Source organism: Gambusia affinis, linkage group LG14 (genome assembly GCF_019740435.1).
Source record: "Gambusia affinis linkage group LG14, SWU_Gaff_1.0, whole genome shotgun sequence".
NCBI classification, from domain to species: Eukaryota; Metazoa; Chordata; class Actinopteri; order Cyprinodontiformes; family Poeciliidae; genus Gambusia; species Gambusia affinis.
The window spans coordinates 17935553-17949173 of NC_057881.1; the positions used below are offsets into that span (position 1 = coordinate 17935553).

General features: G+C 36.9%; 2 protein-coding genes across 2 annotated transcripts in view; both read right to left on the reverse strand.

Moving 5' to 3' along the window:
• Positions 1-6615, reverse strand: part of rftn1a (raftlin, lipid raft linker 1a) — a 39312-nt gene extending 32697 nt beyond the window's left edge. The window contains exon 1 of the mRNA XM_044137847.1: positions 6256-6615. The gene's annotated coding sequence lies outside the window, so the exon portion shown is untranslated. The remainder of the gene's footprint in view (positions 1-6255) is intronic.
• A 1015-nt stretch (positions 6616-7630) lies between these two features.
• dazl (deleted in azoospermia-like) lies at positions 7631-12883 on the reverse strand. The gene is made up of 10 exons (XM_044137854.1): positions 12743-12883; positions 11956-12078; positions 11219-11310; positions 10568-10619; positions 10395-10461; positions 9999-10138; positions 9838-9918; positions 9613-9663; positions 9308-9378; positions 7631-8880 (listed from the first exon to the last, which is right to left on the reverse strand). The coding sequence occupies exons 1-9, from the start codon at positions 12743-12745 to the stop codon at positions 9334-9336; spliced, it is 654 nt and encodes a 217-aa protein (XP_043993789.1). The 5' UTR covers positions 12746-12883; the 3' UTR covers positions 7631-8880; positions 9308-9333.
• Between the last annotated feature and the right edge of the window lie 738 nt (positions 12884-13621).

A 13621-nucleotide genomic window follows, 5' to 3' on the forward strand; every position in this document is an offset into this window, starting at 1 on the left:
GGATTTACTTTAATATGATTTGTCAGCTAAAGGGACAAAAGTTTCATGTGGGTATGTTGAGCAGGATTCATCTTCGGCTGGTTAGGGAAAAGGGATTTGAGGTTAAAAGGAGGCTGAAGCACAGGAGGGAAACGATTTTAAATTGAACCACAATGCAGACACTCTCATGCCTCTTAGATTAGATTTGAATACATGTTGTTAACCACATTCCAACCCAAGACAACTAAACTAAATCACCCACATGTTTAACCATATTTCTCTCCATTTCCTTTTCATCATGCAGTATTTTAAACAACTATTGAAATTACAACTGTCATGTTGCAAATGACAGTTGATTTTGTCTCCCTCAGATGAAAGGTGACTGGTTGTACATTTAGGTTCTGACAAGCCAAGTGTGTCAGTGTTTGACCCAGCATCTCATTTGCTCTTTAATTGTATACCGACAATTCAGTTCTAAGCCTAGACCTCACTTTTAACAGATTAACTCTGTCAGAGAGGGTTAAAAAACATGTCTCTAATTGAACACAACACCGACGTGAAAACATAAGGTTGTAGTGGCAGAGAAACTCGTCTGAGCTTAAGACTGGAGGCCTTTCGGGGCCTTTTTCTCTGTGAGTTGACTTCAAATACAATCTCTCCCTTGCTGTCACACAAACACACTGGGAGAAAAAGGGCATCTAGAGCAAAAAAAAAAAAAGAGAGATCCTTTTGCCAAAAAGGGAGAGACAAGAGTGAGACAGATGAAAGGAATAAAAAAAAAAGATTGAGGTGAAAGACAGGGAGTAGCAGAGGGCTTCTCATTAGAGAATCTCTTGTAACGGAGAGGTTTTGAAATGGCAGGGGATTTATGTGAGCGCATAATCTGCCTGCACTTTGTCACTGCTGTACTACCTCCAGTGCCACTTGAGGGATGATGGTTTTACAAGAAACATTATTCATCTGGAGAGAAAACTGCATATGGACTCAGACCAAGGAAAAATCAAAGTGAAATTAGGTAGAACCACCTTTGAGAGGCTGACATACTGAAAAGATTGACATGCTTTCTCCTCCCATCCACTAAGCATTATCTGAAGTCAAAACCATTGCATAAAAAAGAAAGAACTACATGACATTTTTTTTGTATACTTGAATGCAACTTATGACTTAATTGAACTTATGACTTAAACTAAAGAGGTTCTACGGGCTGCATTATGTGTCCAAAAGAAATAATGATTTGAACAGGTAAACAAGTCCAAATGTTTTACTTCAATTCTTTCAATGTATTTTGATGTAAGAGTATTTTAAGAATCTAAATCTACTTTAGTTATATTCAGTTTTGCTTTAAGTGAAAGATATGATAGATGGATGATGGTAGATGACTTATTGTAGATGATAGGCTCTATGGATGCCTAGGCGGTGACACATCTGGCCAAGTGAGAATACACAGAATGTGGTGTGCTTTGAGACAGACCAACACTAGAGGCTCTCGCTGCTGCTTTGTAGAAGAAGAATTCTTCCCTGGCATAATAAGTCCCATCTCCAATTTTGTACCATCATTAATTTATTGCTATTTATTTTTCTTTAACATTCATACATTCACATCCTAAAATCTGTGGGGAAATAGCCACATGACCCATCAGGTTTTGTTTTTTTGTAGTTCAGTATTTTCATGACTGGCAAGAACAAACTGAGAAAAGATTGGTGCAGAATGTCAAGCGGTTGACAGCACAATATCTTACCCAAAAAACTGGGCATAAATCGACAAAAACCGTAAAGGAACAAAAGGGTGAAAAGATCAGAAAAGCGTGGTTGATATAGAGTAGGGGTCTCAAAGTCTGGAGTCCTGCAACTTTTAGACGTGTCCCTGATCCAACACTCCAGCGTCAAATGGCTGAATCACCTCCTCAGTATGCAGTCATCTTCTCCAGAGTCATGCTAATGACCTCATTATTTTACTCAGGTGTGTTGAAGCAGAAACACATTTCAAAGTTGCAGGACAAAGTTTGGCAGAAGTTGTTTTTTTTTTCTTAGCTAAAAACCCGGTTATGAAACAACCAAACAAAAACAAGAAGTAAAAACTGGCTTGGGGGACAAAATTAAGTGCAACCTGCCTGTTATCCCTCAGGTGAAGGCATTGATTATTTAAAGATGCAATCAGGCATACAGTACATAAACCCACAATTAAAAGATTGTTGCGCTTTTGATTGTACAATCCTCTTGGTGACATATCCAAATTCAGCTAAACATACTAGTAGTACCAGTGCTTAGGAATCAATTGATGACACAGAATTTTGTTACACTGCATAAAAAGATGACAAATTACTTGTTACTTGTTGTATGAAGCATTTTTTCGACATTTTTTTCTAAAGCCAAAACCCTAGTTAGCAATGTGTCTGTTCTGGTATCCTCGGAGAGGGAATACTTTAGCAGGGAGTACCATCTTTTCAGCAGTGAGATGAACAAGATCCCTATAACAGATGGTTTGACGCCCACAGAGCCCAGCCTATATCTGCAGAAACACACAGTGGCAAGTACTAAAAGATGCTCAACAGGACCTGTTAGATTTTTTTCTGGATGCTTTAAAGAAAAAAACAGATTTGATTGTTTTGTTTTGTTTTCCTTCTCGTTATCTCTAAATGAAAAAATAATGTAATTAATTATTTTTGGAAGGGTTTTGGATACATTCCTAGTTCCCTTTGCACAGTACTGTCTCCTATAAATTACAATAATAAAAATTTCATTAGGCCGAGACAGGATCAGCAGTCTGTAGTTTTATGGTTCTTGTATGTACACCTCATGATCGTACGGCATTTCACTGCATTTCAAAATCAGAGGTGACAGACCGATTCCTGCAGAGTGGGACCTCCCTCCCACTGGGCTGCATCGAGTCTCAGATGTGGGATGCTGCCATAGATGGAGGGAGGAAATAAAAAGGGGGGCAGTAATGAAATGAGGAGGAAAAGACAGAAGGAGGAGGAGGAAATGGAGAGAGACAGACAGGCAGGGAGCAGAGTGGGGAGCATGTCAAGCTGCCTGGAGGGAGGTGTGATTCCTCCATGCAGAAATGTAGTCACCTCAAACGGTGTTTTAATGAGGCTGCGCAAGGAGGATAAAAACTAATTATGACAGTGATGTATTGGTCTGCCACACAACTTCTTGCACTGTTCCCTAAAAACAAAGCAGCTTCGGCAGAACAGAGAGGATTACACACAAAAATAACTGGTTGTAGGAGCGAAGCCATTATAGTTTGCCCTAGATTGTACTAATGTAAAATGATACACTGCATATGCCCCTGCAGGTCCTTGCTGCACACTGCATGTCAGCTTGCAGAAATAACGCCATTCCACTCATATCCTGTTTAAGAAAAAAATAAAAAAATAAAAAAAATTGGCTGTTTGCAAATATTTACAGATGAAGAAAAACACTGACATTCATTTCAGCGCCAACCATCATAGTTAATAGGATAAAACAGTTTTAAAACCACAGTTAGCAATAGTTGAAATGCAACAAGCCCTGAAATACTACCATGGAAGTAGTTTGTATTATGTTTGTTCTGGGTGATATCAAAATTTTTATATCAAAATTGGTGATAACCAATATGAATATTGCCATTACAGCCAATGATTTATTGATTGATGGCTAGTTAGATAGATGCATACCCATTTAGTACAGTGAAAAATAACGACCACACCCCTGACATTGCTTCTCTGCTTTAAACACCTCAAAGCCTTCCACTGCATCTCTATTGCATGCCTAAACAAATATCACATCCCACTCTCGAAACACATACAGAAACAACTACAAAACGGAAATAAACATTGGTTATTAACATCCGCCCAGTTTTACTAATTGTGCCGATTTGCCAGTGCCTAATTTATTCTATTTTCTGTTATTATTTTCTGTCTTGGTAGCATTTTTTGTTTGCGAATATATCCATACAAATTGTGTGCAGGTGTACAAGCTAAAATTATAACGTATTTGGTCAAAAAGTAAACATTTTTTTGGAGTTTAAATCAGATTTGTAGTTGTTTATTAGCAGCCAATATGTAGATGCAAGATTGAGAAGTGTAACAAACAAAGTGACATGCACTGTGACCAAACTCCTGCTCTCACTATTAGAAGTCTTCAGTATTAATGAGTTTAGCTCCATAATTGTATAGTGAAAGAACATGTAACTCATTTAATGTGGTTATGTCATGACTTAACCACATTAAGTCATTGATTTAAAACTGAAATCAATTACTTGATTTTTGTTGTAAATCAACAAAAATCAAGTATGATTTAAATTTTACATATGATTTAAAACAAAAACAAAATCTAATAAATGTGAAACTCCATTCCTCTTCTGCCTCACAGAAACCCAGTCAGAGCTGCTTCATACGTGTTAGGAGGGCAGCTGGGAAATAAAAAAAAAAAAAGGTGCAGAGGTGCTGAAACTATAAGCACATAGAAGTTCTGGCTGGAAATCACAAATGTGACTCATTCAACTTCATCTTGGATCCAAAAGATTTTCACAAAGATAAAAATATGTTGCTATCTAACATCCAAACATGGATTCCTATCTATCATCATTTTCTCAATTCTTAGCTAAAACAAATCTATATATTATTTTTTCACACATAGATAAAGAAGATTATTTAAGATTTGGAAAGTGCTTCCTGGTAGCTCAATATTATTTATAGACTGTTTGTGGACCTTTTAAAAGTTTGTCAAAGATATTTAAATCACTCATAAGAACAAAATTGCTTGGTCTAGATGTGATAGACATCTGTCATAATCTTAAAATATTGTGAAAATGTGAGTTTTTAATAAAGGTTATTAAAGGACGCCGTGGTGGTTTTGAAAATTGAAAACATGATCCTCCACCCAGGGCATCCATACCTTCAGAGAGCTGTAATGTTTAGAAGAAACAACTGTGTTGCAGTTGTTTAATGCCAGTGGAACTGAAATCTGAATAGTTCCACTGGCGTTAAATACTGCCATCTCCCTCTAATGTCTTCACTGTTTGTCCTCGTCACAGAAATGAAATTTGAATAGATAGAATAGATTTCAGTTCAGTCCAAGCTAAAAGGCTTTTTCCACTGTTTTTAAAGACACTGGATTGTTTTTGAGTTGTCTGTAGTTGAAATTTTCATTTACTTGAAGTAGGCCTAAAGTGATGATACAAAGAACTAACATTATTAAAAGGTAAAATTAAGATTAATGAACATTTGAGTTTAATTGCAAAAGCACTGAAACATCTGTATCACAGATCAGGTGTTAGACATTTTTACACTAAGGTTTTCCAACTCAATTTTGTTTTGTGAAATGCATTTTTGTATATATTCTTTTAATAATCTTATTAAGTCTATTAATATATATAACATAATATTAATAGTCTCTTCTTTATTGAGTCTTATACTGGCCCTTTCATATTGGCTTCGTTGGAAGTGGGCACTTATGTGAAATTTCTCATCGCTAATTGATGCCCCTTGCATGTTGTGTGGGTGCAGCCTTGCTTGAAATAGTATGTTGTTGGGTCAGCACAGCCAAGTTCATCCCACATGGCTGTGGAAGATCCTGTGCTACTTTTCCTATTTTCATGTTGTTTTTTAGGAAAAGGAACACAAGACATTGCATCAAAATTGGTAGAGTATAAAGCATCTTAAATCCATCATGAAGATAAACGCTAGGGATTTTATATTCAAGTTTAAACATACATAGAGGATAGTATAAGGATAGCAAAATGATTTAAGAGATTGTATGATCTTTTATATAGAAGATCAGTCGATATTTGTTTTGGATTGGAGAGTTTAGGGTCAACAGATGAAGATTTTTGACAACCAGCAAGTTAAGCACATAAAACTGAAAAGTGTCCTTGTAGATCCTGGAATGGTTTGGTGAAAGATAATTGATACACAACAGGTCGCTTCGTGACACATTTACGCACGGAAACGCACTTCGTCACACACATGCTGAGTTCACTCTACCTGTGACAGCGAGTGAAGGGCTTTATTCAGTTCGCTCCGCTCCTCAATTACAAATGGAAAAGCAATAGTGAAATGACAGGATGTTCGGAGATGACATTAGTTTTATTGTGGAAGAGTCCGAGAATATGTGGTAAGTTTAGCTAACTGTAAAGTTGCTTTTAAAGATGCCACAGTAGGAGGGGGATAAAACATGTTTATTCAGAATATTTAGGAAGTTATAACGGATTTAACTTTGGTAGCTAATTTTACCGTACATCTTCAGCAGAAACCCCTCTCTAAAAAAAGCAATAAATAAAGAGATACTTACCCGTTAGAGGTGGTCTCGGTCTGTTTAGGAAGTGGAAAGTGGACTGAAACCCTCCTCACTCCCGAGTCCCTCCTCGCTCCCTCTAATGTCTTCACTGTTTGTCCCCGTCACGGCACGTGCGGCTCCGGCAGCCACTGCGATCCAATGGGAGGAAAACATGAATCACTCATCTAGAAACTACAACTGAGTGGAAGCTCGGCTCATGGTAAACACTCCGTCTGGCTCTGACTGCTTGAGGAGAGGTGGGGGGGACGGATTATCATCTCTCCTCGCCTTCCTGTTGTTCCCTTCTTGCTGCACCAAACGCTGCAAGGACTACGAAATGTCTGAATATGCAGGTGATTTACGTGGTTGCATACAAAGAGCAGGCAGATTAAACTACCGGAAGTATGCCACCGAATATCTTTCTTTTGGATTAGTTTGATCTTTTTTTTTTTCTCCCCATGTCTAAATTCAAGACTTTATACACTTCCAAAGTTCTCCAGTCCATTTTTGTCAAATCTATATATATATACAAAATGGAAGACATTAAACTTGAAAAAAATTGAAGGTAAAATGGACGAACAAACAGGTAAGACTTAAAAAGTATAACTAAAGAATGTTGAACTGAAACAGTAGATCAGTGCATGAAGAAAAGATGGTGAGAATAATAGATGAATAGATGGTTGATAAATGGAAAAGGAGATGGATCAGCAAAGAAAAAAAATCTAATGGCTGCTGGATGGATGGACGATAACTTGGATGATTAGATAGATGAATGGATGATGGACAAAGATTGGTTGGTGGATGAAAAATGCAGAAAACATGGAAAGTTGCATCATTAAAATAATGGACGATGAATGGCCAAATGAATGAATGGTGGCACAAATGAATGGGCTTAGACAAATGGAAGAAAAGATGAAGGGATAGATGGTGGAATAAATGGAAGTATAGATGAGTGGGTGGACCAATATGAACTTGGATAAGTAAAGTTTTTCCACACTATTTCAATTAATGCTAAGTTGTCCAGCCTACGCGTGAATCCCATAAAGCTAGCATTAAGGTTAAATGTATGCTTTTCTGGGGTCTTCTTAGGAAAATTTATATTTCATAAGGCGCTATCCAGACTAATCCATAATTCAAAAACGTCTGACAGGGGGCTCAAGGGAGGGTGGGCCAAAGGCTGGAAGGGGCACTCTGGGGACCCACAGTCACACCATCAGGCAGTGACAAAAACAAAACGCCCTCTGACCAGAAGACGAGGAGCTTGTTGCCAGGCAAGCCTGACTGAGGAGCAGCAACCACCGACGGGGAGGCGGATCGGAGCTATGCTGCTCTCAACAGCTCCGTGACACATCCTGCAAGTTTCGACACAAAGTTGTGGTAAAAATCAGACAGAATTATGACAAACTGAACTTATTTATTGAACAAAATAATCCAAACCCAACAAACAAACCAAAAGAAAAAAAAACTTCAAACAGTGACTTTCTCAGGCTCTCTGAACAAAAACGTCTCAACACAATGGTGCCTCCCCAACTCGAGGTCAACGTCCAGAAACTATTGGATAGAAAAACTGATGTACACCACATGCTAATGTGCATCTATATTAAGCTATGTTTAAAATGAAACTTAAAACCACATCCAGTGCACTTATTAAATGTCTAAAATCCTTTATGCAAGACATGCAATGAAACCCCCCCTCAAAAAAAATGTATGTAAAAACTGAACTTTGAATAACCCAACTAGTGAAAAACAGGCTGTAACAAGTTTTGAAAAACTGTCATTTTCTCCTTTTTATCCTAACATTAGTTGATTAATGAGTCAAAGCAAAGTGAATTGATGCTGTGACTGTCTTCGACTGTGAACTTCTGGAGGCACATGACAAACATTTTACAACTAATGACCAAAACAAAAATTACTAATGGTGATGAGGTGCGAGGCCAAGGCTGCCTTTCATTTACCACAGTGACACCCAGTGAAATAAAAAGGGAGCGCAAAATGCCAGAGTGCTTAAAATTTATGATCGTGCCCTTATGTTGTAGGAAAGTTAATAAAGATCTTAATCAGAGGAGCATTAGACCTGACCAAAGAAAAAAAAAAAATCCACTGTAGAGAACAGATTGTAACAATGTACAAATATACAAACGCTTTTCTTCCTATGTACAGAGAGCCCTTAAACAGACTGGACAAAACCAATAAAACAGGAAAAAAATAAATTAAACTTAATATATAAATAAACAAAAAAAAAGTGAGATTAAAAGCCTTTCCATTTGTTATGTTATTTTTTAGTTGTTTTTTTTTGCTTGGGACTGTAAAAAAGAAAAAAAAGTGATCCCATGTTTTGGCTGGTATACCAAATGTGCTCTTCTCATCCTTTATAAAAGTCTCTGTGATCTGTGTGATTTAAAAGCAGCCGACCACAGGTCAACCTCACCGATCTTGGTTCAAGTAACTTGGATCGAAGTGGTTCGGTTTACGTTGAAAGCTCAAGAAGTCTGGTGTTAAAACGGCTCTGAAAAAATATTGACAGGAGAGACGAGGGCGTTCTGAAAACAATCTGGGGAGTCAGGATGCTTTCAGATGTCCAGAATGCCAACATGTCACCAAGTCCACATCTTGACTTGTTGAACCTACTGCAGTCTGCGTCTGGAAAAGATGAAAGAGCACAAGGAAATGAGCAATTTCTTAAAACTAGTAACACTTTAAGCCTTTATTTCTGTTAATTATTATGACTATGGTTACAGGATAATGACAACTCAAAAGTCATTTTTTTTCTGGTAATTTACTGTATCAGTAAAATAAAAAATAAAAATAAAAACTGATGACCTGCTACATAAATGCAGTGTGAAATTCAGAGTATAAATTTTATTCAATTCCATCCAAGGAGAAAGTCTTTGGTTAGTTGTGAAAAAAGAAAGAACTTTTGTCAAAGACGTCAGAAGCCCGAAAAAAAAAATACATTCCTCAATTCCTCCATATTGTACTGAAATACATAAATTTATGTCAAATGTTGAGATTAAATAATCCTTTTCGGAGACACATTACTTACAAAAACATGCAGATGTAGCTTTACCTTGCAGAAGGCTCCGTAGCTTTCAACTACAGCACAGTCAACATAGTCTGGACTCCACAATCCACAAAGCTCTAAAAACAGGACTTAGGATCAGAAAACAGAAGGGACAAGTACTTGCTTAAAAATTCCTATGCACAACAGCAACCTCTAATGGTGGGACTGGATATTACAATCAAAACAAAAGAAGTGGGGAGTTGGGCAGAAAAAAAATATGACAAATACAGAAGACTATTTTGAAAATTTGTTTTGAGTAAAAAGGGAGAAAACAAGTGTTTCCAATAAATTGGAGTATGATAGATAATCACCTGATTGACAGGCCGAGTCCTTTGGTCTGGGGTCCATGCAGCTGGGGTGTACTGCGTGTTGGAGGTGAGAGAGGTCAGATGACAAGCAAACGGCAACAACACAACAAGCTCGCTTCTTAAGAAAAACTGAAGCTAGAGAAACTAAAGTCTATTTCACAAACAGAAACTACAGTGGAGGAAGCAATACAGGCTAAATCCTACTATCTGCTGTGTTTATGCGTTTACCTGGTAGGGGTAGGGATTCTGTGCGTAGCTCATTGGCATCTGAGGAACCATCACTCCGCTGAAGCTGCTGTAGGAGTACGGCTGCTCCAAGAACCAGTAAGAACAGCCTTATCAACAGTTAATGTGGAGAGGAAAGACAGCGGACAGAGGAAAACAGTTACCTGATTATAGGGGTTGCCACCGCTGTAGACAGGTGAGGGCTGTGTAACCCCTCCTCCCATTGGTGAGCAACACGCACAGTAGATATATTGGCTAGGACTCATCCAAGGAGTGGAACCAACCAGACGGGATGGTATGGATCCTGAAAAAACATAAAAAATAAAGTAAGAAATCAGTTGCTTTTTGGCAATGATGAACCACACTGAACTTTCCTGAAGGGCCATTTATTCCCCCTTTTTTAAGTTGTGGGCATTTCCACTGTCGTTTTTGTCAAGCTTACACACACACTGATGAACACTGATGCAAAGCGTGAACAGGATTACTAATTTTAGACTCTGCTAAAGTTTAAAGACAAAGAATTAGTCCCAGGAAGTTAATGTGAAGAGAAGTGAACATACGTGGACTCCGTTGCTTCATGATTGCAGGGCCCAGCTTGAGTTTCCGCCCTTTAAAACTGATCTGTTGCTGTAACAGATAACAGATATATATATACATATATATATGCACATTATGCAGAAAATAGGAATCCTGGTAGTTACATAAAAGGTTAATGCATAAGACATTCACTGACCTCAATGATTGACTGAATGTTGACATCTTCATTGAAATACACAAACCCGTACCTAGGAACACACAAATCAGTCCACATACTTAATGATGGAAAATATGAAGCAGAAAATAGCCATAAAAATCCATTCACTCATTTCAACTAATAATATACAGTAGAAAATTGTGCAAACCCATTAAAGAATGGGCCCAACTGAAGGTCTGCTGCTGTGTCATTCCCCAATATGTGAGCAGGAATGTCTTAGTGCTAAATTATGTGACTGTGATGTGCTGTGTTGCCACAGGGTGGCAGTATTGGCTACTGTCCTTGTGACATCTATTTAGTCAAAGTAGAATTTGTGCTAAATAGACACAAACCACTCTACAGAGTGGTAAATCAAGTAAAAGCGTAATATTAACACAAAAGGAACGTTCAGGCTGTGTACCTGTTAGGGAGCAGGGCTTACTTCAGGTATGTTTAAGAATAAAACTTTAAACCAGTGAGCACAATAAAAGTTACTTTTGTTCATGTTTTTTATATCTTTCCAAAAAAAAAGAGCTAATTCTTAGTCTTATTGTCTCAACTTCACACAAATTTGCATTAACTCTTCTTCAAGAACAAACTTGTATGAACTTTAAACTGCGACTAGGACTACCCACCTCTAAACATACTCACCCTTTGCAAACCCCTCCACGGTATGTGATTATTTTTACTTCCTTGACATTGCCATATCTTGTAAAGAAGTCACGCATTTCATTTTCATCCACCTAACGGTTTAAACAACAAAAAATAAAAGATAAAAAAATAATCAATTGCTATGGAACACATAATCTTTTGTTAATTTGCCTATGATCAACTGAGATTGACTGTAGAAAGTTAGGACTGGATTGCAATTTCAATAGAACGCGGCTGTATGCAACAGAAACTGATGCTGCTTATGTGTTATGACTGTAGTAGAATTACATGGATTTACTCTAATTTAAGTGCATGTATTTGGATAAGTAAGAGCTGAAGGGTTGGGTCCTCTAAAAACTGCTGAATCTGACGAGAAATATGGTGCACAACTAGTATTTCAATATCAAAACGGACTGCTTTGAGGTTGAAAAATTATTATTTTTAAATTCAGTTAATTAAAAATGTGAAAATTACAGTGACTAACACACAGAGTTATCATATTTAAAATGAAAATTCGTACTTAAAAATCCTTTTGTGGCCAATAAGAATTTATGTTATTCTAGAATTCAGCTTCATTGTTGTTTTTTTGTTGTTATTTCCAAGAATTAGAATACATAAGATGATGGGTTTTTTAATGACAGAATAAAAATACTAGCACCAGTTCAACATGAGTCCAAACAGAACAATTAATAACCTATATATGATTTCAATAAAATTAAAATTAAATATAAGCTCACCTTCATGTCGATCCCACCCACAAAGAGAGCGTTGGGGGTCAGTCTGCCCTCTGGCAGAATGTATCCATTAGATAACTTCAAAGAAGGTACAGTCTGGGTAATGGTTTTTGGCTTGTTGAAATCCTTACAGAAAAAAAAGAAGTGAAATTTGAGATATACGAATGTCGTGTGAACATCACAAGAAACGGGTCGTAGTAAAATCTACATCGTTGGAAGGTTTGGAGCCGGGGCTTGTTGACATTTTGAACTTCAGCAGCAGGCAACATTGTCTAACATGGCGGCCATGTTCTCGCCAGAAGAAAAAAAAAAAAACAACTTTACAAGAAAAAAAAAGATAAATGCATATTAAATTATTTCTCTATTCAATTTTCAAACAAACCACTAATATTGTAACTAACATGGAGTTTTGTTCTGGAACTTAACGCTCTAGTTTTCAGGCGATTACGAATAAACACACATTGGTGCTTCCACAATAGAACACTCCCGCTTTAGCTCACAAGCACCGACTTTATCCCTGGGCACAAAGGAAGCAAAGACACGTCGACAAAAACGCCTACGCTGTTAATCTGACCCACTTTTTTGTGCGAATCTAATCTTAAATATAGGTTAAAAGTACAGGTTTTTAGTCAAGCTAACATTTGCTAATGGAAATATTCCGCCGTTTTTAGCTCAAGCTAGCATCGGTTAGCTAGCATATCATCGTTATTGCCAATAATCTCCAGATAGCACGCTCTTTTAAATAATTTATACCTCTAAGATGCATACTATGTTGTACACAGAGACTTACCATGGCTAAAACAATAAAAACCAATAACTTAGGTGGGCTCTCAAGCCGACGACCGGTTGCGTTCTGCCGAGACAACCACTGCACTAAGACTAAACCACACCCAAGGCTCACCACGTGACTCAAGATGCTGAGAGCCTTCACGTCAATAACAGTTTTTCTTGGTATTTTTTATTTATTTATTTTATTTTATTTATTGTATTTATTTTTGCAGACCACAGAAGCAAATAGATAAAATCCATATTATAACTACTGAAAAAGTGAACAAACTTTGCCTGCGAAACGTTATATTTGTCGGAATGAATGATCTAGCAAATAAAAACGTTATTTTTATTGTTTCTCATAAAGACATAATTCATATAACTTTTAAGATGTTCATTTGTAATTAATTTTTATATTTTATTCTTCTTTGATTATTTAGTAAAAGCCTTTTTTGTTTTTAAATAGCAGTTTTACGTTTTACCTGCTTTTTTTTAAGCGGGAAAAACATTGAAACACGTTATTTATTCAAAAATGGTTTGGAATATGCATGAGCTAATTTATGAAACCGTAATCACTGCTTCAGATTAATAATAAATTTCAAAATAATAGTCATAAATAAAATATAAATAAAATTATTCATGAAATACTATCATTTTCATTTCAAGTTTCTGATGAACACCTATCTCAATTGTGTTTAATCGCTACATCTCGGTTGTCAACAACATTATTCTTAAAACCGGAAAAGACAGTGGCGTTGCTTAGGTTTTTATTTTTACAGTCATTTATAAAGTAACCCCAAATGGCAAATATGTGAAATTATTTCTTTTTTATTATTATTTAGAACGTATAATTTGATAAACCAGCCATACTGAAAATCTTCAGCAAGCGCGTGCACTGTTT

Excerpts from the sequence above, each read along its gene's own strand:
- dazl (XM_044137854.1), bottom strand. Across the intron at positions 10,620-11,218 it reads CGTGGAGGGGTTTGCAAAGG|GTACGGGTTTGTGTATTTCA; the intron begins GTGAGTATGTTT and ends GTGTGTTCCTAG. Across the intron at positions 10,139-10,394 it reads CATGAAGCAACGGAGTCCAC|GATCCATACCATCCCGTCTG; the intron begins GTATGTTCACTT and ends ATGTTTTTTCAG.